Source organism: Osmerus eperlanus, chromosome 28 (assembly GCF_963692335.1).
Source record: "Osmerus eperlanus chromosome 28, fOsmEpe2.1, whole genome shotgun sequence".
Classification (NCBI taxonomy): Eukaryota; Metazoa; Chordata; class Actinopteri; order Osmeriformes; family Osmeridae; genus Osmerus; species Osmerus eperlanus.
Genome location: NC_085045.1, coordinates 2,922,532 through 2,949,802, shown reverse-complemented (window position 1 = coordinate 2,949,802; position 27,271 = coordinate 2,922,532). Strand labels below are relative to the sequence as shown.

Sequence of the window (27,271 nt, the reverse complement as noted above, 5' to 3'; positions counted from 1 at the left end):
GTCGGATCCTAAACCTGCCTTTAGAGGGCGATCATGTGCTTCCAGCAAACAGTTCACTTGTACAGAAGAAGACTGTCAAGTTCAAAACTTTGCGGGAAGTTTGTTGTTGACAACCAGGCTGTTTAGCAAGATGGAAAGGAAATTACTTTCAAGTGTAAATATCAAGTTTTATTGACAAATTGTGTATATTTGGCGTTCTGTCAGACTGACTTGATTCACAATGGCCGCTTTACCTGGACTCAGTTTGATGATCATGTACGAGGATGAATCGGTAGACGTACGTTACGTAGATGACTCCCGGTTACATCTGGCACCCTGTGGCTCAGAGTTCGTGCTCGAGAAACCACCTGAACCCACGGCACACCCACTCCAGTCCGGTGAGAAGGTACGACAGAGGACGCGGTTCGCCATCAGCAACTACAAGGTATAACGAGTAGAAGATGCTGCTGTCTGAGCGAATTGAATAAATGAATTATGAATCAGTCAACACGCTAGAATAGGTCATTCAAGCCATATCGCGACAGCCACAACATCTACAAGACGTTGATGATTCATGTTGTTCAAGAGGCCTGAATTTGAACAGTTTACAAAATATGTTAACAAGGAATTAACATGATGCTGTGCCGTGTTTACCATCACGTATGTTTTGACCATGCTGTTGCAGGGGTTGCTACTGCAGGCTTTAAAGTTCAGGAACAAGTATGCCACACAACCATACCTCCCGGAAGAACTCCTCCCCGAATTGGACAAAGAGGTAACAAGCCCAGCGGCCGTTCCCTATTGGAGGAAAGAACAAATCACATGACCATATTCTCAAACGTCCCACCGTCATTATCCTGACTTCCCCTCCCAGCGGTTCTTCAGTGTGGACCCGGAGGTGGAGTGGCCCACCCCCCAGTCCAGTGGTGCTGTGCAGGGGCCTGGCGGGGAGACCAGGGTAAGCTCAGTGGAGGGGAGAGCCTGCCTGATACTGGCTGCCTCTGGGGAGGAATTCTCAGTGGAGTTCACCTGCAGCCTCAGCCACAACCGGATCCAGGAGCAGAGAGGCCTAGCCAGAGACTTAGAGCCAGGATCCTCCCCAGGGTCAGGGTCTAATTCTCTCCAGGGGGTTGTCCGAGGTGACCAATCAAAGGTGAAGACACCTACCTATGCTAAAAAAACAACAACAAAGGTCTCCCCCTCAATCATGGTACTGCATTGGATTGTACATTATTCTATTCTCAGCCAGCAGGGATGTATCAGTCAAGCAGGGTGGTCCAGCACCACTCGTGCTGCAGTGTTCCTGGGGAGTGGGCCTACCCTCTGGGCCTGGCCCTGGCCCACTGGGCTTCCTGTGGAGCGGGAGCTGGCGTGGAGGGAGGACAGGGGACCATGGAGGTCCCAAACCCACCCAGCGAAAAGGGGAGGAGATCTACCCTGCCACAAGCACTGCCTCTCAGATGCCCCTCCCCTCACCTGCACAGGTTACATTTACATTTAGTCATTTAGCAGACGCTCTTATCCAGAGGTTGATGGACTTGATATGCAGCGAGCTTGGTGCCTCAGCAGGAAAAGGTTAGACTTAATTATAGTGTATATATGTGTGTGTGTTTGTGTGTGTGTAGGTGGAAATTGAAGAACTCCCTGGGACTGACAGAGCAGGACCCAGAACAGGACCTTCCCACCGATCTGCTTAAAGTTGTCTGGTGTCAAGGAGTGGTCTTCAGGTACTGTATCACCACTGTGTCTGTCACATGATACTGCAGAAGGTTATCTTGTTTCTCCTGTACTGCTGTGTTACCAAACAGCTTTTTAGATTCACCGAACATACTGTATCTTATCCCTACCATATACCCATCTGTGTGTTTCCCCTGGTCCAGAATAATGGATGAAGCCATCCCAGTCATAGAGATTTCCCCTGGCGACGGCTCAGTCATTAGGTCTAATGGTGCCCTGGCCAGCTACTTCACCCACCACAGGCCAGTGGCTGGGGCTGGGACTGTGAATATGGAGGTAAGCTAAGTGACAAGCTGGCATATCAGCCCTGTACCCTATAGCAACACAACAATGGGGGTCAGATGGCTGAGTGGCTAGGGAATCGGGCTACCAATCAGAAGGTTGCCGGTTCGATTCCCGTGCCAAATGACGTTGTGTTCCCTGGGCAAGGCACTTCACCCTACTTGCCTCGGGGGGAATGTCCCTGTACTTACTGTAAGTTGCTCTCGATAAGAGAGTCTGCTAAATGACTAAATGTAATAAATGAGTACCCTATAGCAACACAATGCACATGCCACATGAGTGAGAATGCGTCTTGAGGCCTGTCGCCTGTTGCTCATGTTCTGAGGTATGTTCCTCCAGGTGAGACAGATCACATACCACCTGAAAAGCCTTCCTCCGGAGAAGCCCAGACAAAGCTACTCTGTGGCCTCCGTCGTGTCCCGCGCCAGCAGGTACGGTTCAGCATCACAGTTCACCATCACAGCATCACAGTTCACCATCACAGTTCACCATCACAGCATCACAGTTCACCATCACAGTTCACCATCACAGTTCACCATCACAGTTCACCATCACAGCATCACAGTTCACCATCACAGCATCACCATCACTGGGAAAACAGCGCTCTAGAAACACAGCATAGGTAAAAGAGACGCGATCTGTTGCTTGTCTGTTTGGAGATTGACATAGTAAATCCTCTGCTCCTTTATGATGTCTGTTATGCTTGAATAGGCCCCAAGTAGACCAAATCATTGGCATTGACTTTATGCTTATCTTCGGGACTGGTTGAAACAGGATCCTGAAGTGCTACGCCCAGACAAGACACTCCCTGAAGCTGAACGCTATACCCAGCTGTTTACGCAAGGTCAGATGATGCAACACGTCTTGTCTATTTCATTTTGTAGGGTGTGCTTGCATTGATTCATCTTTCCTGTCTTGTTCTTTCTCACTTGCTTTCCCTCACCAAGCTGGAAAGCAGCTTCCCCATGTCGGTGTGTGGTGGACAGACAGGACACTCGTCAGACCAAGACCACATTCAGGCAGCAGAGAGATCCCAGCATGGGTGAGGCCACCAGGCTTGACTCTGAAACGTGTGTGTGTGTGTGTGTCAAAGTTATTGTTTCTCAGAACGAGCTCTGTCGCTGTGTGTTTCCTGCCTCAGGCCAAGCTTTGTTGCTGCAGAGCTGGAAAAGATCAAGCGCTTCAACTGTATCCTTTGTTATGGGTATTCATGGTTACTTGAGTGGTTTTCTGACAGTGGCTTTTTGTGTTCATTTAGCACAACATGACTGTATCAGGGATCAGAGTCGTGGGCACTGAATAGTAGATGCTCATACTGTAGTTACAGTGGGTAAAGTGAATGAGTGTGTGTGTGTGTGTGTGTGTGTGTGTGTGTGTGTGTGTGTGTGTGTGTGTGTGTGTGTGTGTGTGTGTGTGTGTGTGTGTGTGTGTGTGTGCGAGTGAGTGAGTGAGTGAAGATAGAAAGAAAGTATGAGTATGATAAGTACTGACCCACATGCTTTTATCTCTGTAAATGAGACATTAAGATATATTCTTTAACAGCTTGCATCCAGTCATACTTGACAACAGCGAACTCCCACTGCCAGCCCAGAGGGCCTCGCTTGGCCGGGCCACTGGCCTCACAGAGCTCCACACTCCTGGGGCACCCACCATCGCCCAGACCCAGAGCTCCACAGACCTCCAGGATACTGGTGGAACTAGCATCACCCAAAGCAGCATCGCTGAGGCCCTCCAGAGAACCAGCAGGGCCATACAGGACATCGACAGGCTCCTGTCAGCCCCCTCAGTCACCCACTAGAGACAGCCCTGCCTCGGGTAGAGACGTCCTGGACTTCAGAGATGGAGGCTGCACTGTGGGGGGAAAAACACCCAGATACATAACCTGCTGTCTGAAAGAGGCGGGAAGACTTATTTGCCACACCCACCCAGCCTCCCTTTGACGGTTTATGACTATGTTATATGCACTTTTATTTTCAATGATTAACTCCTTTTAAAGAGAAGTCTTGCAGAGCGTCAACATTTTGACACCCTTCTCCGTCCAGCCCAGTAGCAACCCCGTCACTGCTGTGGTCAAGTTTGTGGTTTCTTCTCAGTTCAGCGAGAACAATTGTGTAGAGTTCAAGTTCTGAACGACTTACATTATCAATACTCTCACAAGAAATAGGTTGCCGTCTTTTCTTACTGTATTTTTTCGCAAAGCGGGGATCATGCGAGTCGTCATGTGAAATAAAAACTTGAATTTGAGACCTGTTTGTGTGGCGTAGTTTATACAGCGCTTGTGCTTGGACAGCCCTGCGCTGTTGAGCACATTTCTTCGTGCGGACCTTTGTGCTGAATTGTCAGCACTTGGTGAGCTGTTGCTTTGGAAACGGTGGACAGTGTGAGCCTCCGATGCTGTGTGTCATTGCCGTTGTGGTGGCTCAGAAGGAAAGAATGGTGAGTCTGAACTCCTTCTTGTACATCACATCATCCCTGAACACACAGATACAGGGACGCAGTCAAGTCTATGATGAGACCTCTCTATGCATTCAGCCGTTTTTTCCGTTTAGTACGTCACTTATTAACACTCTCAGAAGGAACAAGCCTCAAACTGGATGTGGTCTGAACATCGAAATACCTCCAATGTCTTTCTGATTATGGACTTTAAAAAGACCTTACTTGGAGACCTTTTCTGCTTCACAAAAAGACAGCTTCTCTTTTCACACCTTATTTAATTAGACTGACTCTCTAGCAAGTTCCTGTGTGAGTAGAGTAGCAAGGGTCTGAAAGGCCATGCTAGAAGCTGCACTGTGTTGACCATCCAGAGACCGTAGAAAGACAATGCACAAACGGGAAGACAGTAAGATCCCTGTAGATGTTCTGTGGAGGTATGTGTCTAGGTGAGATGTTGTGTGCTGTATTGCAATGTATACTCACTCATACGTCTTCCTAACGACTCTGCTTTGTGCAACGTTTCCTTACCACGTGTTAGTGTTATCAGTTGTGTACTTGCGCGTGTTCATGTGTTCAGATGTGTGTTGCTGTGTGTTGTTAATATGTTTAATGGTGTGCAGCAGGCCCAAAAAGACGTGAAGAGTCTCATGGCTCACTTCAACACAGTAAGCATCCCAATCCAGAAGGAGGGTGTTCGGCCAAAACTGTCAACTCACTCTGTCCTCTCTGCTGGTTCCTCGCCCCTTGTCAAAATGGGCAACCTGAAGAAAATGCCATCTTTGGGGGTCGTAACCACCGGCACAATCCCTGCATCCAAGCCTGCCTTTCGGAGGACATTTGACACTCCTGTGAGAGAAGGTCCAGAAGCCACTGTGCCTAAACCTCCACCCTTCAAGCCTAAACTTACAGAGACTAATCAGGATGCTACATTTCAGAAGCCTGGGTTTTCTTCTCAAGCCAGACCTCCACTTTCAGCCCTCAAACCGCCCCTCACCCCCAAACCGAAGAGCTCCTTGATGTGTGGGCTGCAGGCCCAGCAGGAACAGGAGATCCAGAGGAGAGAACACTGGACACCACCGACCCCCAAACCTCCAACCCCCCAGGCTCCACTGAGGCCCCAGCAGGGAGGGGGGAGAGGCAGGGGCCATGAGGTGAGGGGGGGTCTCAGAACCAGCTTCATCAACTCTGTTCCTCCCAAACCCCCGGCCGCCGTGAAACCTTCCTTTGCACCAGGACGGTCCGGAGGCAGGGAGGGTCTCGTTCATCAACAGAAGAGTGACAATCCGTCTGCACCTAAGAAGAAGACTGTCCCTGATGCCTTCACCCTGGGGAAGCCCCCGATGAAACCCAACAGACCGCCGCACATCGACTTACAGAGGTTCCAGCAAGGTGGGAAAGGGCAAGATGGTCAGATACTGTAATTATGTTTTGAAAGCAAAACTATCCTGCTCTATGGGTGGCTTTTAGAATAAAATGTGTTTTGCATGACAGGTGGATGTCTGGAGACCTCAGGATGTCCTGTGACTCTTCTCAGAAGTGCCCCTCCAGTCCCTGCCCCCTACACCGGCCCTTCAGTGGCTGAGTGAGTACATGTACATTTAGCAGACGCTCTTATCCAGAGCGACTTACAGTAAGTACAGGGACATTCCCCCGAGGCAAGTAGGGTGGAGTGCCTTGCCCAAAGACACAACGTAAGTTTTCAAGAACTTGCCCGAGGTCTATGATGACGTAGGTGCCTACAGGTAAAAACAGTCAGTTTATACAGAGGCGTAAATCCCGGGGAGGACAGGGGGGACACGACCCCCCCCATCCTGAGAAAAATAGGATTTGTCCCCCCCCAATAAATCACTGTAAACATAAGTACATTTAAATAATATTAATAATATACATTTAACTTATTACAATGTAGGCTATGTGTTACAGCAGTAATGTTGGTGTCCCCCTCAGGAATTGCTCTTGAGAAAATGTCATATAATTGTCCCCCCCAAAATTGATACCAGATTTTCGCCACTGAGTTTATATAATATTAATCTGTGGGAAGTTTTCTTACAGTTCCTTCTCAGCAACTCTGAAATAATCTTATTCCAACTTTAATTCACTTGAGTCTCTAAATTGTAATCCTGTTTGTAATTTTGTCATAGAAAATCCCCTCAAAATCTGTTTCCTTTGCCATGACAACCTCTAGTGTTTGTGTGCTTAGACTACCATCTAGTGGAGCAGCATTGTTATTGCAGCCATAACACAGTTACTCTTTCTGTGTTTATAAAGACAATATTCCATGCAAAAATACCCATAAACAATACCATTCCTTAATCTTTCCTTTAAATGTCTCCTTTATGTTTTTATGTTCAGATTTAACTCTCCACCCCCTATAGGTAAATACATATAATATAGCCTTTTCTTGATATATCGCACACATTACCACTTACTGTACATTAGTACATTAGTAGCATGTGCTGTATGGCTTGCTAAAATTAGATCTTTGTCTGTGTGCCCCATAGAGGAGGTATATGATGATATAGAGTCGGCACTGCTCATATTGAAAGGGAAGGTTGAACAGATGGACCCCAAAATGAAAAATAAATTTGAGAAGGAGGAGAAGGAATTCAGGAAGAAGTTCCACGTGAGTTTTCCAACTGTGGCCAGATCGTGAAGATAACTGACCTGAGCTTGAGCCTATTGTGGTGAGATCACAGGTCATCGTGCACGGGGCACACACTCCCCTTGAGGTCATCTTATATAAGTTATTATATAGGTAAAAGTGCTTTTCTACATGAACACTTTCCAGTCGTGGTGCAGTAAAGGCGAGATTTCTTGAATTTTGAAAGAATTTCAATGAATTTTCCTGCTGTTACCCCCTATTGCTTTCCTGAAACCCATTCCTCCATTTCCTGAGATGAGTAGTCTTTCCCTATGCTCTCCTTTTCTCGTCCTGATCTCAGTTTAAAGGGGACATCCAGGTTCTGTATGATGTCACTATCGTCACCCCCTTGATCACCAAGAAATGGGGAACCAGGGACCTGCACCTGAAGCCAGGAGAAGTCATCAATGTCATCGTCAGACCAGACAAAGGCGTGCTGATTGGTCGAAACAGCGAAGGGAAATGTAAGATGTCTCAGCAATCATCAAATTGGAGGTTAGAATAGTGAATTGTGGAAGGGAGCAATGCTAATTAGATCATGTGTCTCTCTTTGTCCAGTTGGATATGTTTCAACAACCCATGTTGCTCAGTGAGTATTTTTTTGCTGTTTGTGCAACACACACTGCTGTGCCTACATGATTGGATATTGGTGCCAATTATCTGTTCATATTTATATTTGTCTAGGGATGCTGGGGATGTTTACGATGATATTGGAGAAGGTATGCATTCTAAAAATGGTTGTTTTGAAAATGGTAAAGCTAGAGCACACATACTGACTTTTGTTCTGTCTTACAGACTGCATCTATGATAATGACAACGTCTGAGCAATGAGAAAAAATTAAGGAGCAAGAATGTTGTACACACTGTTACGTATGTTAATGTTGAAAAATAAAGATAAGAGGTTTCATTATGTTTATTTGTACATTTATTTAAATGTGTATTTACTTACATTATTTCAAGATAAAAAGTGGCTTCCAGTTTCAAAGACTCATTTCTAGTTGGCCCTTCTTCTTACTGTTGATTTCAGTGGTTGTATCAAAATCTGTTGCAAAATCTCTGTACAGTACAATACACTGTACTCCAAAAGCATACCAAGCCCTTCAACCAAATAAGGCAAGGGACGCTGAAATTCAGACATACCATAGACACTGGTTCTAGATCGGTTTTGTTTCGATACCGCGACTAGATTTCTTTTTCCAACGGACCCCAGAACATTTGCACGAAGTCTCATTCCCCACCTTCTCGCGAGTAATTGCGAAGTTTCCGGTGTTGTGTATGTTCCTGGAAACATGGCGGTCAGCATCCGCGGCCGTCCGATCCGAAGTCTTCGGATGCGAGGTAAACCTGAGAAACTCACATTGACCTCTGGCCTATGAACTTGAGATTTATGTTAAAGATCTTCTGTAGTTTCTGGTGAGCATAGTGTGTTTTTTCTCAATCAACCTGGCGTTCTGTTTTGACAGGTCGGAATGACAGCGGCGAGGAGAACGTACCGCTCGATCTGACCAGAGGTAAGCAGGGCGTCCAGGGAGTGAAACCTTTTATTCTTCAGAAAAGATGTGGATGTATAGGAGACAAGGATGACGAGTGTTTGTGACATATCAAAGAGAAAACCCCCTCTGTATATAGGTGTTCGTAGCCAGATACAATTGATATACAGTTAGTGATCTTGTTTATCACCTGAGCCAGCAAAGAGGCGTAGCTAGCTAGCTAACCAGCTACTAGAAAAGCTGCCACTAGCTGAACTAATCCAGCCATGGTGACGGCGGCGGCGCTCTCTGTTGTTTTGTTAGCAAGTGGGTTGGTTAACCAGTCGTCAAGCCGATTTTAACATGCATTCGAGGGGGGCTAGTGGGCAGAAGACATGTTACGGTTGGCACCGAGGAGAGAAGGTTAGCTAGCTAACTTCGGTGTTAGCCACACACAGAGAGAGAACGGCCATTCTTTGAATTGCAGCCTCAATGTAGGCTGCCTGCAGCTAGCTAGTGCAAGCTAATTACGCTTTATGTTTGTTTGTCTTTCGTTAGCCAGCTAGCTGGGTCTAGCCACTGTGGTGTAACACTGAACGCAGTGGTTGTTTTTGCACTGATCAAATTCCCTGAGCGACCACGCCTCCGTTCAGTAGTCGATCGCTAATCACCCGTAAAACGTTCCTGCTCGCTGGCAGATCTTGTCTGCGATCTGTAAATAAAATGTTTTCAGCATGACTGAGCATAGCGAATACACTCAATGCCATTATCATGAACAGAATACCCTGACACTCCCCCTCGCAAATTAACTGTATGTAACTGCAGGTAGATGTGACGTATAAGAGAAGCTTAATGTATCAAAAGCGGTTTAGTTTTCGTTTATATAATAAATAGCCTGACACCTCTGACCCTAACCCTCACTACAGAGCTGTGTAAGAACTTCCTCATTTTCCCTGTGACTGAACACAACTTGTTTTGAAGATGTTCGTGGTGTTTGCTGTACACCCGGTCTGTGACCAGCTGAAACGGGTTCCTGTCTCAACAAGCCACCCATAGCAGTTCACTGGCAAATGTTTTGTAAATACTATGGTACTTTCTGATGGTTACATTGTGTATATATTTTTTAAATCATTTCTTTTTTTAGAACCTTCAGATAACCTACGGGAAATCCTTCAAAATGTGTCCAAGCCTCATGGAGTCAGTAATATGCGAAAGCTTGGGCATCTGAACAACTTCATTAAGGTAATGATCATTCATCCTCTAATAATTATTGACATATTTGGGCCAGCCTTATTGAAGTCAATCATAATACATTGGCGCTCCAATCTGGTTTGTAGTTTGACAATAAATCACACCTTTAGAGAGAAATCCATCATGGCCTAGCTGGCCTGCTCTCCTCTCCTGTCTGTTCTCCTCTCTTCTCCCCCTTCCTCTTTCTCCTCATCCCTCCACTCCCCTCCTGGGTGCTGGAGCTATCTAGCTGTCATTGTGATGCCGACAGTGAGTGTAACGAGATCTACGGACACGGGGAAGCGTTGTGTGACCTGATGTGCCTTGACAGCACTCTGACTCTGAAACTGGAGAGTTGTAGCATCCGCTTGCGGTTGTTCTTTTGAAAACAGAGGCAGGGAGTGTCTCCTTCTCCCCGGGCTGCCTGGGAGTCTGCACCGTCTCAGTCCCAGGGAGCGTTTGTTATGATCCACAGGCACGGCCCATTGTGGTGGTGTTGAGATTGGCATGTTTACTTGCTAGGTCACTGCATTCGATTCAGTTGTCTAGGCGATAGGCAGGCTCTAGGTGATAGGTCTTCTTGGCCTCCGATCAGGTGATATCCATATCTTCCTCTTGTTAGGGGCGTAATTAGCAAGATCTGAACTGCAGAAGGGCTCTAGCTGTGTGTGCGTGCGTGTACACCGGACTCTCCTGTTTACCACTGACCCAAGACTCAGGGTGTGTGTGTTTGCGTGTGTGTTCGGAGTCAGGTGGCTGAGCGGTGAGGGAATCGGGCTAGTAATCCGAAGGTTGCCAGTTCGATTCCCGGTCAGCCAACTGACGCTGTGTCCTTGGGCAAGGCACTTCACCCTACTTGCCTCGGGGGGGAATGTCCCTGTACTTACTGTAAGTCGCTCTGGATAAGAGCGTCTGCTAAATGACTAAATGTAAATGTGTTTGCGTGTGTATACGTGTCTGTGAGAGGCCTGTGACTCCTTTTATGGATTCCAGGACAGAGGGTGACCTAATCCCTGTAGAGTGTCACATGCCCCCCCCCTTCCCTCCCGATCGCTGCCTGCCAGGCCTCTGACATCATCACTAGTTCTAACTGTTAGACTTCCATTTCACCGTACCCCCACCACCCTCCCGCCTCCCCCCACCATCACCCCACAGACACCGCCCCACCTCTCTCTCACTCACTCTCTCTCCTCCCCTCTCCCCCTTAACACCTCACCCCGCCTCTCCTCCCTCTCTCCTGGTGTTCACAGTGGAGGAGCTGAGCTGTAGGATCAGTGTCAGCCCTGGAGCTTGTCTTAAAGTTCAACATTTCTCTACCGCAGATTCATCGCATGACCACACATGCCGTGAATGAACTCACACACACTCTAATTCCTCTGTAAATTGAATAGGCTACCAGAAACATAATCCTCTTATTTTGGGCTCTATCACTATGTAACCCGCCTCGCCGATTCACTCTCTCACCCTTTCTCTCTCACCCTTTCTCTCTCACCCTCTCTTTACCGCTCTCTTCCTCTCTACCTCTCTCTTCCTCTTTCTCTTTACCTATCTCCCTCTCTCTCTGTAGCTGCTTGGCAGTATAGGCCACAGTGAGGAGAAGTTTGGATTTACATATGAAGAAATTATTATCTGGTAAGTAATCTCCTTCATATGGCTACACAGTACCTTGTGTTTTTGTCCATGGGGCAAAACAGGTGTGTCTTTCCAATGTCTCCAGCCTGGGCTTAAACTGTGTGTGTGTTCTGTGTGTGTGTGATCTGTGTGTGTTGTCTGCATGTGTTATCTGTGTGTGTGTGTGTGTGTGTGTAGCCTGCGTCTGGCCCTGCTGAACGAGGCCAAGGAGGTGCGTGCTGCAGGTCTGCGGGCGCTGCGCTACCTCATCAGAGACACCGACGTGCTGCACAAGGTCCTCCGTCTGCAGGTCGACTACCTGGTCGCCAGGTGAGAGCCTCGCCCCCGCCCCGCCCTCGCCACGCCCGGCGGAGTTCAAACAAAACAAACCTTTTTAAATCAGTCGATTTATTCAACTGTTTCAACGCACGTAAACAGCTGCCACCCAGTGTGCCACTTCCCTATACGAACAAAGACTCTCCGTCCTCATTGAACACCAAGTGAAAGCAGCGTAAAAAGAGCTGAGCGATAAGGGTGTGTAGCTGAGCGTCGAGCTGTTTCTCCTGTGTGTTGCCGCATCCAGGTGCATCGACATCCAGCAGAGCAATGAGGGGGAGAGGACCCAGGCCCTCAGATTGGTCCGCAAGGTAAGTTGGCCGCCTCGAACCGGGCTGGGATTGGCTGCTGCGTCTCGGTGTCAGAATCTGATTGGTCAGGGGGTGATTGGTCACTGGCTGGTTGCTTCAGGGTGCGATTGGTCATGTGTGAGAGTTTGATAGCTTGTAGAATAATCCAGCTTGTGTGTGTGTGATTGTGCAAATGCATGGTGTGTGCATTGAGCAGTGGATGATGTATGTGTGAGTATGTGAACCTTTTGCAAATGTCTGGGGGCCAGGGTATTTATAGCTTCCTGTGTAATTTACTGTAAAACGCCTGCACACACACACACACCCACACAGGCTCAAGTGGCAGGAAATGACCCGAGGCCTAAATAACGTCTGCATTATCTATCTGAGCTATGTCATTTTTCTTAGACACACTGTTTCAGCACCAGTGGAGAGGGGGAACTTCATTCACGGTGTGAACTCAAAGTCTCGATTCCCTCCTCTTCTTTCAGATGATCACGGTGAACGCCCTGCTGTTCCCCAGCTCCATCGCCAACTCCCTCATCGCCGTGGGGACGGACGGCCTGCAGGAGAGAGACCGCATGGTCCGAGCCGCCATCGCCATCGTCTGTGAGCTTGGTAGGTCACATGACATGTTGACACAGAAAAGGGCCCAGTCTCCGTGTGGATCATGTCTGATTCCCCCCCTCCCTCCCCCCCCCCCCCCCCCCCCCCCCAGCGCTGAAGAACCCGGAGGTGGTGGCGAGGAGAGGCGGCCTCAGCACCATCCTGAAGGGCGTCATCGACTGCCAGCTGAGCCGCATCAACGAGGCCCTCATCACCACCATCCTGCACCTCCTCAACCACCCTCACACGCGCCAGTACGTCCGGGTGGACGTGGAGCTGGAGGTAGGCCCTGCCACGCACGCACACACACACACGGACACACACACACACACACACACAGGGAGACACACAGGCAAGCACGCATAGACACACACGACATAGGCAAACACACACACCCTCGTAGAGGAAGTCTGGGCAGGGTGGTGACAGCTGTGTCGTCCCGGTCCGGGATTAACCGCAGGTTGCCTGTGTTTCCCATGGAGATTAGAGGGAGAGGTTACATCACCCCTACAGAGCCTGCCTGTGTGCCTCTCTCGCTCTCAGATCACTCTCTGTCTCCACTCTCCTAACACTTCCTGTTTGGGAACTGATGCTCGTGCCTGTGGCACGGGGGGCAGCGGGGGCAGAAGGAGAAGGGGGGGGGGGTGTGGAGGGATGGGGGGTTTACGGGAAGGTGGATGGAGGTGGGGGTGAGGCTGTGGTGGAGAAGTGCATCAAGGTACAGCAATGTGTGTTAAGGTTCGAATGACCTTCAGAAGAACTGGCTTTTCATCTGTTCTCTCTGTGTTCTGTCCTCAGCAAATCCTGGCACCTTTCACTGACTTCCACTACAGGCACAATGCTGACACTGCTGAGGGCCAGCTCAAGTAAGTGTGTGTGTGTGTTACTTTTTCTGAAAGGACTCCATGTTTTTGGTGTCATATTTATTGTGTGTGTGTGTGTGTGTGTATCCAGGGAGGATAGAGAGGCTCGTTTCCTGTCTAGCAGGATGGCCATAGTAGCAGCGTTCCGCTCCTGGTCAGGTACGCCTCACAGCCCTGTTCTCCTCAGGGTTATGCTTTAACACGTTTATGGTATTTACTGAGTAACATTCTCGCCTGGGTTCCTATGCGAGTAATGCTGGTGTTAACGACGTCCTGTTCTCTCCTGTCCGTCCAGGTATTATCAACCTGTGCAAAGTTGGCAACTCTGGAATCCAGTCTCTGATTGGCCTACTCTGTATACCGAACATGGAAGTGCGGGTGGGTACAGCTGAATATGAAGGAAACATGAGTCAGGTGGCTGAGAGGTTAGGGATTCGGGCTAGTAATCAGAAGGTTGCCGGGTCGATTCCCCGCCGTGCAAAATGACGTTGTGTCCTTGGGCAAGGCACTTCACCCTATTTGCCTCGAGGGGAATGTCCCTGTACTTACTGTAAGTCGCTCTGGATAAGAGCGTCTGCTAAATGACTAAATGTAAATGTAAACATCAGTAGTACGAATTTCGTACCATTTTAATGGCGTTGTGCGTGAAGAAACATTGTTTAGCAGGTTGTTAATGTGTTTCTCTGATGTTCTTTACCTTGATACCTGCAGAAGAGCCTGCTGGAAGTGTTGTATGAGATCTTCAGGCTGCCCGTTCCCTTAGCAACACCGGACTTCACAGAGGCTATCCTCAGCGTGGGTGAGAGAACACAACCGGCTTCCTAGCACTGTTAGCATCGATATTACTGTTATCACTGTTAGCATCGGTAGCACTGTTATCACTGTTAGCATTGATATCACTGTTAGCATCGATATCACTGTTATCACTGTTAGCATCGATATCACTGTTATCACTGTTAGCATCGATAGCGCTGTTATCACTGTTAGCATCAATAGCACTGTTATCACTGTTAGCATCGATATCACTGTTAAAATTGATAGCATTGTTAATTGTTAGCATTTTTAGTTGTAAGGGTTAGTATTTACCTGTATGTGGTATATTCTGATGTGTGATCCATCCTCCAGACCCTAGCAGGTTCCAGGACAACTGGAGACTATCGGATGGTTTCGTAGCTGCAGAAGCCAAAGTTCTTCTTCCCCACAGAGCACGGTCCAGGTGAGGGAGAACCCCGCCAGACACAGAACCACATGACAAGGAACCAGAAGGAACCCACACACACAGAATCCTCACACGTAGAACCCAAACACCACAACACACACAGAAACAAAGTCACACAGCCTAGATAGGTTGTTGCTGTGTTGAGCTGTGCTGTCCAGTCAGAAGCCTGTGTTGAGCTGTGCTGTCCAGTCAGAAGCCTGTGTTGAGCTGTGCTGTCCAGTCAGAAGCCTGTGTTGAGCTGTGCTGTCCAGTCAGAAGCCTGTGTTGAGCTGTGCTGTCCAGTCAGAAGCCTGTGTTGAGCTGTGCTGTCCAGTCAGAAGCCTGTGTTGAGCTGTGCTGTCCAGTCAGAAGCCTGTGTTGAGCTGTGCTGTCCAGTCAGAAGCCTGTGTTGAGCTGTGCTGTCCAGTCAGAAGCCTGTGTTGAGCTGTGCTGTCCAGTCAGAAGCCTGTGTTGAGCTGTGCTGTCCAGTCAGAAGCCTGTGTTGAGCTGTGCTGTCCAGTCAGAAGCCTGTGTTGAGCTGTGCTGTCCAGTCAGAAGCCTGTGTTGAGCTGTGCTGTCCAGTCAGAAGCCTGTGTTGAGCTGAGTGAGTCGTGCTGTGTTTCAGACCGGACCTGATGGATAACTACCTGGCGCTGGTCCTCTCGGCCTTCATCTCCAGCGGAGTCCTGGAGGTGAGCGCACACCCAGTCCCTACTGCTGGCCACGAGTGTGCGTGTGCGTGTGTGTGGCTTCATATCTAAACCCCAACTCGCTCTCTCTTTTCTGTTGTTATCGGCCGTCTCTCTCTCTCTCGCTCTCTCTCTCTCGCTCTCGCTCTCGCTCTCGCTCTCGCTCTCGCTCTCGCTCTCTCTCTCTCTCTCTCTCTCGCTCTCGCTCTCGCTCTCGCTCTCGCTCTCGCTCTCGCTCTCGCTCTCTCTCTCTCTCTCGCTCTCGCTCTCTCATATATCCCTCCCTCTCTCTCTCTCTCTCTCTCTCTCTCTCTCTCTCTCTCTCTCTCTCTCTCTCTCTCTCTCTCTCTCTCTCTCTCTCTCTCTCTCTCTCTCTCTCTCTCTCTCTCTCTCTCTCTCTCTCTCACTCTCACTCTCACTCTCACTCTCACTCTCACTCTCTCTCTCTCTCTCTCTCTCTCTCTCCAGGGTCTGGTTGAGGTGGTGACCAGTAGTGAGGAACAGCTGTCAGTGAGAGCCACCATCCTGCTGGGGGAACTATTGCACATGGTAACACCACACCACACACCATACATGCACACGCATCACACCACACACACACCATACATGCACACGCATCACACTACACGCACACACATCGCATGTCTAAGATTAGAGACTTCGATACGGCTCATTTTGTTATGATGAGTGTAGTGTTTCTGTAACCGTGGTAAAGTATTTTCCTCCTCTCCGTGTCTCCCCCCCCTCCTCCTCTCCGTGTCTCCCCCCCTCCTCCTCTCTGTGTCTCCCCCCCCTCCTCCTCTCCGTGTCTCCCCCCCTCCTCCTCTCCGTGTCTCCCCCCCTCCTCCTCTCCGTGTCTCCCCCCCTCCTCCTCTCTGTGTCTCCCCCCCCATCTCCTCTCTGTGTCTCCCCCCCCCTCCTCCTCTCCGTGTCTCCCCCCCTCCTCCTCTCTGTGTCTCCCCCCCTCCTCCTCTCTGTGTCTCCCCCCCCTCCTCCTCTCCGTGTCTCCCCTCCTCCTCCTCTCCGTGTCTCCCCCCCTCCTCCTCTCCGTGTCTCCCCTCCTCCTCCTCTCCGTGTCTCCCCCCCTCCTCCTCTCCGTGTCTCCCCTCCTCCTCCTCTCCGTGTCTCCCCTCCTCCTCCTCTCCGTGTCTCCCCTCCTCCTCTCCGTGTCTCCCCCCCTCCTCCTCTCCGTGTCTCCCCCCCTCCTCCTCTCTGTGTCTCCCCCCCCTCCTCCTCTCTGTGTCTCCCCCCCCCCTCCTCCTCTCCGTGTCTCCCCCCCTCCTCCTCTCTGTGTCTCCCCCAGGCCAACACTATCCTCCCTCACTCTCACAGTCACCACCTGCACTGCCTCCCCACCCTCATCAACATGGCCGCCTCCTTCCACATCCCTCAGGAGAAACGCCTGTGAGTACGCACACACACTGAACACACACACACTGTATACACACACCCACAGTATACACACATACCTACCCACTCTGAATACACACACACACACACGCAAACACTGTTTACACACAGACACACTCACTGCACACACACACGCACGTGCAGCACACACACCTCCCCCATCTTGAACACGTGCGCGTGGGATATGCTTCTCCAGTCGAGCGAGCGGAGCGGTGAACCACCTGAAGTGCTTCCATGAGAGGAAGAGGCGTGGCCTGAGGCCTCACAGCCTCTACCTGGACCACATCATACGCAAGTCTGTCACCGTACACAACCGCAGGGAGTCCCACGCACGCGCCCCCAGGGACATCTACGCCATCAAGGTAGGACACACACACACACAGTATAAATAGACAGATTTCATATACATTCTAGGCCAGTACTCAAGTGTATTTGTGTGTGTGTGTGCGTGTGTGTTTTAGGACACTGAGGAAGCACTGATGATGAATCTAAGGGACAGTCACATCCTGAACCACAAGCAGAACCTGGAGTGGAACTGGCTGCTCATCGCTACCATCCTCAAGGTGACGTGTGTGTGTGTGTTAGAGTGTGTGTGTGTGTGTGTGTGTGTGACGGTGTGCTTCCCCTGTCGTGTGCTGTGGGTGTGACATGTGCCTTCTCTGTTCCTCCAGTGGCCTAATGTCAACCTCAGGAACAACAAGGACGAGCAGATGCACAAGTAAGACTCTCTCTCTCCAGTCATCCACACCTTCCACTGAGACCTCTGCTGAGCCCCCCTCTGACCCTGTCTGTCTGTGTGTGTGTGTGTGTGTGTGTGTGTGTGTGTGCTGCAGGTTCGTGCGGAGGCTCCTGTACTTCTACAAGCCCAGCAGCAAGTTGTACGCCAGCTTGGAGCTGGACCACCCCAAGGCCAGGCAGCTCACCGTGGTGGGCTGTCAGTTTGTCGAGTTCCTCCTGGAGTCTGAGGAGGTGAGGGAGACACACTCACACCTTCAGACACACACCGTCGCATACACACAGACCCCACATTTGGAGGTAATCCCCATCCCCCCCCCTCCAGGACGGCCAGGCGTACCTCGAGGAGCTGGTGAAGGACATGGTGTCCTGGCTGTCTTCGTCCTCGGGTCTGAAGCCCGAGCGCAGTCTCCAGAGCAACGGGCTGCTCACCACCCTCAGCCAGCACTACTTCCTGTTCCTGGGCTCGCTCTCCTCCCACCCGCAGGGCGTCAAGCTGCTGGAGAAGTGCAGCCTGTTCCAGTGGTGAGTCTGACCTCTGACCCGGAATGCTTTCACACGCCACAGTGCCTTAACCCCGAGGAGGAGAAGGAGTTGTGGGGTCTGTTACTGTTGTGTGACCGCCTCCCTCTCTCTTCTCTTCTCCCCCCCCCCCCCCCACCAGCCTGTTGACCCTGTGTACGGTGAAGAACCAGGATGCCGTGTTGAAGCTGGCCGTGACCACGCTGGACTACAGCCGAGACGGCCTGGCCAGAGTCATCCTCTCCAAGACCCTCACCGCCGCCACGGACGTGAGACTGACCGCAGCACACAAACACAGAGCACACACACACTTCACCACTTACATACAAAAAAAAAACATGTTTCGAATTGTCCCCCTCCATGTGGAACCCTCCTCCTCCCCTCTGTGAGCAGGTGTGCAGGCTGTACGCCACCAAGCACCTGCGCGTGCTGCTTCGGGCAGGGGTGGAGTTCTTCAGCAGCTGGGGCATGGAGCTGCTGACCACCCAGCTGCACGACCACAGCAAGGCCGTGTCCGTGGAGGCGCTGGACATCCTGGACGAGGCCTGCGAGGACAAGGTAGGAGAGAGCACACACACAGTGACACACGCTTCAGGACCTGGCTTGTGTGTGTGTGTGTGTCCCTGATGGTGTGTTTTGGGAGTCAGATGGCTGAGCGGTTAGGGAATTGGGCTTAAGGTTGCCGGTTCAATTTCCGGCCGTGCAAAATTACGTTGTGTCCTTGGGCAAGGCACTTCACCCTACTTGCCTCAGGGGGAATGTCCCTGTACTTACTGTAAGTCACTCTGGATAAGACTATTTAAGATGACTTAAGATTTAAAATGACTAAATGTGTTTTGTTGTTTTGTCCCCCAGGCCAACCTCCACGCTCTGATCCAGCTCAAACCAGCGCTGTCCCACCTGGGGGACAAGGGACTGCTGCTGCTGCTCAGGTCAGGACACACGCAGAGCCGCACACCGCTCTGCACCACACACACACCTCACACTCCTCACACACAGCCTGACGTTGTGGTGTGGTCCTCTCTCTCCAGGTTCCTGTCCATTCCTAAGGGCTTCTCCTACCTCAACGAGAGGGGCTACGTCAACAAGCAGCTGGACAAATGGCACAAGGTCGTCCATCTCCCTCCTCCTCCCCCCCCTCACCCCAGGTTCTCTGGCCTTGGCACAGATCACTCTCTGTGTACCTCTGTTAACCGTGTGTGTGTGTGTGTCCTGTACAGGAGTATAACCTGAAGTACGTGGATCTGATAGAGGAGCAGCTGAACGAGGCCCTCACCACCTACCGTAAACCTGTGGACGGAGACAACTATGTACGCCGCAGCAACCAAAGGTGTGTGTGTGCGCAGGTCAGGGTTTACAGAGGAGGAGCTGGTGTAGAAGAGGGTGGGTACAGGCGGGACCACACCTCTTACAATCGCGGGCCGCGTTGAGATTTCCCGATCTTGTGCTTCGTTTCCAGGTTACAGAGACCAAACGTGTATCTTCCTGTCCACTTGTACGGTCAGCTGGTCCATGACAAGACAGGCTGCCACCTGCTGGAGTCCCAGGTAACTGCAGGGAGGTGCTGCTCAGACAGCTAGCAGGCTGCTAGCACAGACGGCGGCTTATAGCTCTGTGTTCCTACGCCTCACTTCCTCTCTGTGTCTCTCTCTCCCCCCTCCAGAATGTGGTTCCAGACCTCAGCTACACGGTCCGCTCCCCGATGCTGGACACCTGGGAGGGGATCAAGCTGCTGAAGGCCGCCCTCTGGGCGCTGGTGAGTGGCCCTTCTCACTCTGCAGATCCATACACACACACATAGATCCATACATCCACACAGAGATCCATACATCCACACAGAGATCCATACATCCACACAGAGATCCATACATCCACACAGGGATCCATACATCCACACATAGATCCATACATCCACACATAGATCCATACATCCACACAGAGATCCATACATCCACACAGAGATCCATACATCCACACACAGATCCATACACCCACACAGAGATCCATACATCCACACATAGATCCATACATCCACACATAGATCCATACACCCACACATAGATCCATACACCCACACGTGAAACTATTAGTTCATCAATACGATTAGGCGCTTGCTTTGATCATGGGACAGCGTTGTGACGTGTGTGTGTGTGTCCTCAGGGCAACATCGGCTCGTCCAACTGGGGTCTGAACCTGCTGCAGGAGGAGAACGTGATACCTGACATCCTGGGGCTGGCTCTGCACTGTGAGGTGCTGTCTGTACGGGGGTAAGACACCACGCTGGCACGCACACACACACACACACACACACACACACACACACACACACACACACACACTGCTAGCCCCAGTGTTGACTCCCCTCTCTCCAGGACGTGTGTGTACGTGTTGGGGGTGATCTCACGGACCCGGCAGGGCTGTGAGCTGCTCAAGCAGTACGGCTGGGACGCGGTGCGGCACAGCCGGCGCACCATGTGGCCCGTCACCCCGGACGAGACCCTGGACCCCCAGCTCACCTCGGAGCTCACCTCTGTGCCCAGCAGCCTCAGCCTCTACTCCGAGTCCACCAGCTCCAGACACAACTCTGAGAGCGAATCACAGCCCAGTGAGTTGGGACATGTGACCCCGCCCGGGGGCGGTGTGACCGCACGTTTGGCTGGTTCCCCTTTTGTGCTGTAGCATGTTAGTTCTAGAACACGCTTTGCGTTAAGACTTGGTTTTAGAACATCTAGGTGCTGTGTTTTTACTTATGTTTTAGAACGTGTATAAACTGTGTCCTTTTTTTTGTAAAACGATGTATGTTCTGTGTTGAAACTATGTTGTCATATGTATGCTGTCCGACATGGGATTCACCCATGACATCACCTGTGTGGTCCCCAGGTATGTATATCCTGGATGACGACAAGCTTGACGTGCTGGACCAATCAGAGGACACGTCGCCCTCGCTGCGCTCCAAGCCGGTGAAGGACCGCAGCCCGTTCACCATCCTGGCGTCCACGCGCTTCGTCCGGAGCCGCTTCCTCAACTCCCTGTCCCTCCCCAGCAAGAAGCAGCGCTCCACCAGCGACCCCAAGGCCCCCGCCGGCCCCCGCACCCCCACAGAGCTGAAGCTCGGGGGCATGCGGAGGACCAGGACGTTGACGGAGCCCTCCATGTACTCCCCCGACGTGTTCAGCCCTGTGTTCAACGGCAGGGGGGGCCTTCCCCGGAGCCCAACGGTCAGCCTGGAGACCTCCTTCATCGGCTCGGAGGAGCAGCTGGCCCGGGCTGGGGGCTCCACGCCGGGCCTGGAGCCCCTCGGGGGCGAAGGAGGCCCGGGGGCCCCCGGGGAGCCCCCCGGGAGGGAGCGGGAGCAGAGCAGCCGGGAGCGTTTGGCGGGCGGGGACGGGGGGTCGTCGTCGTCCGGGGGCGGGGTAGGAGGAGGGGGGGGAGGGGGAGGAGGGGGGGGGGGGGACCCAGTTTAAGAGCCGCAGCCAGAGCTTCAACACGGACACGACCACCAGCGGCATTAGCTCCATGAGCTCCTCCCCCTCCCGCGAGACGGCCGGTAACCCCGACAACCCCGACCAGCCCGACCCCGAGCCCGACTCCTCTGACTGCATCAGCCTCAACACCGTGGTCTCCGCCCGCGCCGCCAAGACCCTCTACCCCCTCGCCGCCACCCCGCCCCCGCCTGCCGCGCCCCACGCCAACCACATCCCCCTCTCCAAGTCCAGCTCCGTCTTCCTGGTGCCCCCCGGCTCCTCCCACACCCTCCCCCGCCGCGCCCAGTCCCTCAAATCTCCCTCGGTGGGCACCATCAAGAGCCTGGCCGACTGCAGCTTCATGTACACCAGCCCGCGGGACGCCCTGGGCTACGCCACGCTGCGCCGGCTGCAGCAGCAGAGGATCCACCCGTCGCTCTCCCACAGCGAGGTGCTCGCCTCGCCCGCCAAGGACGTCCTGTTCACCGACACCATCACCATGAAGACGGGCAGCCTGGACTCCAGAATCACCCCGCGCAGGTACGCCTTACGCCGGATTTGGTTTTGATCCAATGAGAGGGGAGGTTCTGGGATCGGAGGTGCGGGGTTCAGCAGTGTTGTGTCACGGTCGTGGGCTGGACCTGCTGCCCTACTCGCACGTTTCTCTGTGTCTGTTCTGCTTTTCCTGACTACGTCCATGTCGCTGTGTGTGTCTGCGTCCATGCTGTTCTGATTCTCCCTAACCGTTTACATTTCGTCCTTGTGTGTGTGTGTGTGTGTGTGTGTGTGTGTGTGAGAGAGTAGCCCTTCATTACCCAGGTTGTCAGCTAAGAGGGTTAGCTGTCCAAGTGTCAGCACAGGGCCCCCTCTGTCTTCACATCGCAGGCGGTCCTCCGCCCTGCTCCCTCGGTGGGTGCAGCCCCCTCTGGAGAGCCCCCCTAGCCCCCCTCCCACCCTAGATACTGACAATGTCACCTTAGATTAGAACTGCCTGGAACTCTCTTGAAGGTTCTATAGCAGTAGAAGGTTCTAGAACAGCAGCCCTGTACAATCCTGCTCCCATTGCATCCCCCCCTCCCTCAGGCACCTGTGCCTGGCTAGTCTGTCCTGGGTTAGTCCCTGTAGAACAGTGGGTCGAATTAGGACTCCTAAACCAAGACTAGGTAGACTAGACCGTTGTATGACGTTGTGGAGTTTAAGCGAACTCATTCACTAATCTGTGTGTGTGTGTGTGTGTGTGTGTGTGCGTGCGTGTGTGAGAGAGTAGCCCTTCATTACCCAGGTTGTCAGCTAAGAGGGTTAGCTGTCCAAGTGTCAGCACAGGGCCCCCTCTGTCTTCACATCGCAGGCGGTCCTCCGCCCTGCTTCCTTGGTGGGTGCAGCCCCCTCTGGAGAGCCCCCCTAGCCCCTCCTCCCCTAGACACCCTGTCCCGGGCTAGTCCCTGTATAACAGTGGGTGTAGAGTTAGCACTCATTACCCAGGACTAAGTAGACTAGACTGTTGTCTGTCTGTCTCTCGAAAACCTTTTGCCTGTCTCTCTTTTTGTCGCTCTCATTCTCTCATCTTCTCCCTCCTGCTCATTTCCTGACTACCCTCTCCCCTCCCCTCCTTTGTCCCCCTCTCCCTCCCCCCTCCTCCCTCCCTCCTCCCCCCAGGTTCCTGAAGGCCCTGAGCTTCGCCTCCCTGGACAAGGAGGAGCTGCTGAGCCCCATCAGCCAGATGTCCCTGCAGCGCTGCTCCTCGGTGCGCTCCATGGTCTCCGCCTCCTACGGCTCCTGCGACGACTACGTGGGCCTGGCGCTGCCCGTCGACATCAACCACATCTTCCACGTCCGCGAGGTGCCCTACTTCCTGCAGAACGCCAGCCCCTCCTCCGAGGAGAAGAACAGCTTCCTGTTCGGGGACGGAGATGGTGAGCGCTTGCTTTTCTCGAAAATGTTTGTCCTGAGCTTGTAAAGGTGCGTGTGTGTGAGTGAGAGTAACAAGTGTGTGTTTGTGTGAGTGAGAGTAACAAGTGTGTGTTTGTGTGAGTGAGAGTAACAAGTGTGTGTTTGTGTGAGTGAGAGTAACAAGTGTGTGTTTGTGTGAGTGAGAGTAACAAGTGTGTGTTTGTGTGAGTGAGAGTAACAAGTGTGTGTTTGTGTGAGTGAGAGTAACAAGTGTGTGTTTGTGTGAGTGAGAGTAACAAGTGTGTGTTTGTGTGAGTGAGAGTAACAAGTGTGTGTTTGTGTGAGTGAGAGTAACAAGTGTGTGTTTGTGTGAGTGAGAGTAACAAGTGTGTGTTTGTGTGAGTGAGAGTAACAAGTGTGTGTTTGTGTGAGTGAGAGTAACAAGTGTGTGTTTGTGTGAGTGAGAGTAACAAGTGTGTGTTTGTGTGAGTGAGAGTAACAAGTGTGTGTTTGTGTGAGTGAGAGTAACAAGTGTGTGTTTGTGTGAGTGAGAGTAACAAGTGTGTGTTTGTGTGAGTGAGAGTAACAAGTGTGTGTTTGTGTGAGTGAGAGTAACAAGTGTGTGTTTGTGTGAGTGAGAGTAACAAGTGTGTGTTTGTGTGAGTGAGAGTAACAAGTGTGTGTTTGTGTGAGTGAGAGTAACAAGTGTGTGTTTGTGTGAGTGAGAGTAACAAGTGTGTGTTTGTGTGAGTGAGAGTAACAAGTGTGTGTTTGTGTGAGTGAGAGTAACAAGTGTGTGTTTGTGTGAGTGAGAGTAACAAGTGTGTGTTTGTGTGAGTGAGAGTAACAAGTGTGTGTTTGTGTGAGTGAGAGTAACAAGTGTGTGTTTGTGTGAGTGAGAGTAACAAGTGTGTGTTTGTGTGAGTGAGAGTAACAAGTGTGTGTTTGTGTGAGTGAGAGTAACAAGTGTGTGTTTGTGTGAGTGAGAGTAACAAGTGTGTGTTTGTGTGTCTCCAGAACGCCCGCCTCTCCCCCTGCTGAAGCAGCAGTTCAGTATCTCGGAGCTGATGGCCAACCGAGGCGACGGCCAGAACGGCGCCCTGGGCTCAGACGAGACGGGTCTGCAGGAACACACCGAGGACAACTGTCTGTACTGCGTAGGTGCCCTCGTGCTGGGCCGCCCCCGACAGCCTCCGCTCAGCAACACACACCCCCGGACAGGTGAGCACACACACGCACGGCACACACACATAAAACACAGCCTCTCCTCTCTCTGTGGGTGTGTGTGGTCCTCCTCTCCCTCCTCCTGACGGTGGCTTGTCGCTGTCCCCAGACTACGTGGAGTTCTCGTCGTGGGCGGGGCCTGGCGGGCACCGCCTGGAGGTCATGCCCCAGTCCAAGTTCTCCGGGGCGTCCGGGTGCAGCGACGCCACCGTGTCCCAGGGCTCCGTCTGCAGCACGCCAATGCCCAACCACGTTGTCCTGGGTGAGGACGCCCTCTCACACACACACACACTGTATATGTACACTCTGCCTTGTGAGGCGTGTCCGGGGGGGTTTGAGCGTGGCCTCTGATTGGCTGTGGCGTGTGTCCGTCAGGAGGGAAGGGCGTCCCGGAGGACGCGCCGGCGTGCCGCGTCCTCCTGAGGAAGGAGGTGCTGCGGCTGGTCATCAACCTCAGCTCCTCTGTGGGGACCAAGAGCCACGAGACGGGGCTGCTCACGTGAGACACGCACACACGCGCGCGCGCTACAGGAGGAACCTTATTCATGTGGCATAGTGTGTGTAAGTTCAAACATGTTAGTTCACACCTCGGTTTTCTCTATCTCTCTCTGTGTCCCTCTCTCTCTCTGTCTCTCTGTCTCTCTCTGTCTCTCTGTGTCCAGGATCAAGGAGAAGTTTCCGTATGCGTTTGATGACATCTGCCTGTACTCTGAGGTGTCCCACCTGCTGGCCCACTGTATGTTCCGCCTGCCCTCGCGACGCTTCATCCAGGAGCTCTTCCAGGACATCCACTTCACCCCCGTAAGAGAGCCTGCTGTCTACCTGCTTCTGTCTGTCTTTCACCACCTCTGTCTCTCTCTGTCTCTCCATCCTCTTTCAAGCTTTTCTGCCCCCCCTGGCTTTGACCCCCCCCCCTTCTGATGTCACTTCCTGTCTGCTCTCAGATGTACGAGGAGGCGGAGTCCATACTTTCACAGCCGCCGAAGCCAGTGGAGGTGGAGCCAGACCCCCCCTCGGAGCCCTGACCCCGCCCCCACCCCCCTCCTCTGAACGGGGACTAACGGGAGGACTAAACTCAACGCGCCTAATCCTCACCATCAGCATCAGGGGGAGCAGTCTGACCAAATACTTTCTTCTCTCCAGTGGAGGACTCTGGTGGAGCCCTGAGCGAAAGAAACACACACACACACACACACACACACACACACAGATGATGCTGGTCTAACAAATGCTGAATAAAGACTTTAAACGTGCGTGTTCTCCTCCCAGAGAGGGAGTTCCCTGTGAGGAACTGGTAACGACATGTTCTTCTGTCCTCCCTAGATAGTCCTGGCCCCATCCTCTCCTCCTCATTTTTGCCCCCCCCCCCCTCTATTCTATTCCTCTCCTCAATCCTCGGTTAACACTACAGAGGGTCCTAGTTGGGTGTACACCACGACCCCACCCCTCACACACACACACACACACACATCTCTGCAGCCTCAGATCAAAGCACTGCCCCAACCCAGCGGTAGCTCAGCTTGTCCATCCCCAGTCTTAGGAGCCGTCTGTCTGGACGCTCTGCCCTCCGGACCAGACACCCTGGTGGGGGGAGGCCCTCCTCCCCCAGCTCTGGGTCCTGGTCCAGGGTTCACCTGCTCCAGGGTTCACCTGAGACCCCATCATCTACCTGAGGGTGGTCAGATGTTTGCAGGTGGTTCAGAGGCGAGGTCCCCCTGCTCTGAGGAGCGCTGGAGCCTGCCCACCTGTACGCTGTCACTCCTCAGCCGCACGAGTGTCACGTCAGAGACGGTCTGTGTGCCCCCCCTCCATCCTGAACCCCCCCCTCTAGCTCCTGAAAACATGTAATCCGATTTGTCCATCATGCGTATCTTAAGTTGTTTTAAGTGAACTCATATTGCGATAGGTAGCCCGTCACATGCAAATGTGGATATTTCGATTGGCTTGTTGAGATCTACAATGCAATATCGCTTTCTGTCATTGGCTGAGATCGGGGGAGCGAGATGGGTGGGTTCATGGGTATGATGAGTTTAAGGATTGGTTTAAGGTTTCCAGGGAAACAGGGAAGCTCTGTTTCTATTGGCTAGTTTTGCAATTATGCTGCTACACAAGTGGACTCGTAGATAAATGATTTATAGATGGTCTGAATGAAGCCTTGTTTGATCTATTTATTACATATCTGTACCATAGTGGCGCGAAGAGCAAGCAGAGAAGAAAAAAATGTTATTTATATTTTTTCCTTGAGACTGTGTATTATAATTTAAACGGTTTTTTTTTCCTTTCTTTTTTTTTCTTTTTTGCCTGATTGTGAAGCCCCTTGTAAAATGTGTACAGTATGTTTTCTGGCATTGTTGACCTGAAGAAACATACTATCCTATCAAAGGGATACATTGTTAATAAAACAAAAATCATGAAACGCCCCAAACCTTTGTTCAGGTCTTCATGTGCTATGAATGCAGAGGGTTGTGAGTTGGCACGGTGTTCCTCCCTGCTTATGGACTTTAGCAGATGCTCTTTGAACCAAAATTATGATTGTGTTTCTCCCTTAAAACATGAAGCTTCCAGGAGGAGATATCTCTAAACTAGGACCACCTGGGATCTCAGTGTAAGACTGCAGACGTAAACCCTGACCCAGTGAAGTTGATGAGTACAGCTCGTGGGA

At 51.8% G+C, this 27,271-nt stretch overlaps 2 protein-coding genes across 2 annotated transcripts; both read left to right on the top strand.

Annotated features, from left to right (window-relative positions):
• Positions 1 to 62: 62 nt before the first annotated feature.
• Positions 63 to 4,229, top strand: c28h5orf34 (chromosome 28 C5orf34 homolog). Its single transcript, XM_062454415.1, has 11 exons — positions 63 to 424; positions 665 to 754; positions 854 to 1,132; positions 1,225 to 1,463; positions 1,605 to 1,706; positions 1,860 to 1,992; positions 2,338 to 2,429; positions 2,773 to 2,842; positions 2,946 to 3,040; positions 3,140 to 3,186; positions 3,552 to 4,229. The coding sequence occupies exons 1-11, from the start codon at positions 221 to 223 to the stop codon at positions 3,794 to 3,796; spliced, it is 1,596 nt and encodes a 531-aa protein (XP_062310399.1). The 5' UTR covers positions 63 to 220; the 3' UTR covers positions 3,797 to 4,229.
• A 4,078-nt stretch (positions 4,230 to 8,307) lies between these two features.
• Positions 8,308 to 27,267, top strand: LOC134014971 (rapamycin-insensitive companion of mTOR-like). Its single transcript, XM_062454204.1, is given in 38 exon segments — positions 8,308 to 8,410; positions 8,536 to 8,583; positions 9,686 to 9,783; positions 11,339 to 11,403; positions 11,581 to 11,712; positions 11,966 to 12,029; positions 12,500 to 12,626; positions 12,727 to 12,896; positions 13,413 to 13,480; positions 13,569 to 13,636; positions 13,773 to 13,855; positions 14,189 to 14,276; positions 14,603 to 14,693; positions 15,301 to 15,367; positions 15,833 to 15,913; positions 16,668 to 16,768; positions 16,971 to 17,136; positions 17,236 to 17,337; positions 17,446 to 17,492; positions 17,608 to 17,743; positions 17,835 to 18,034; positions 18,174 to 18,300; positions 18,425 to 18,589; positions 18,887 to 18,963; positions 19,063 to 19,141; positions 19,252 to 19,361; positions 19,491 to 19,578; positions 19,695 to 19,787; positions 20,192 to 20,298; positions 20,404 to 20,636; positions 20,912 to 21,471; positions 21,473 to 22,035; positions 23,152 to 23,408; positions 24,403 to 24,606; positions 24,719 to 24,871; positions 24,985 to 25,108; positions 25,272 to 25,410; positions 25,554 to 27,267. Coding segments are annotated over 38 exon segments (5,211 nt in total). The 5' UTR covers positions 8,308 to 8,361; the 3' UTR covers positions 25,635 to 27,267.
• The last annotated feature ends 4 nt before the right edge of the window (positions 27,268 to 27,271 follow it).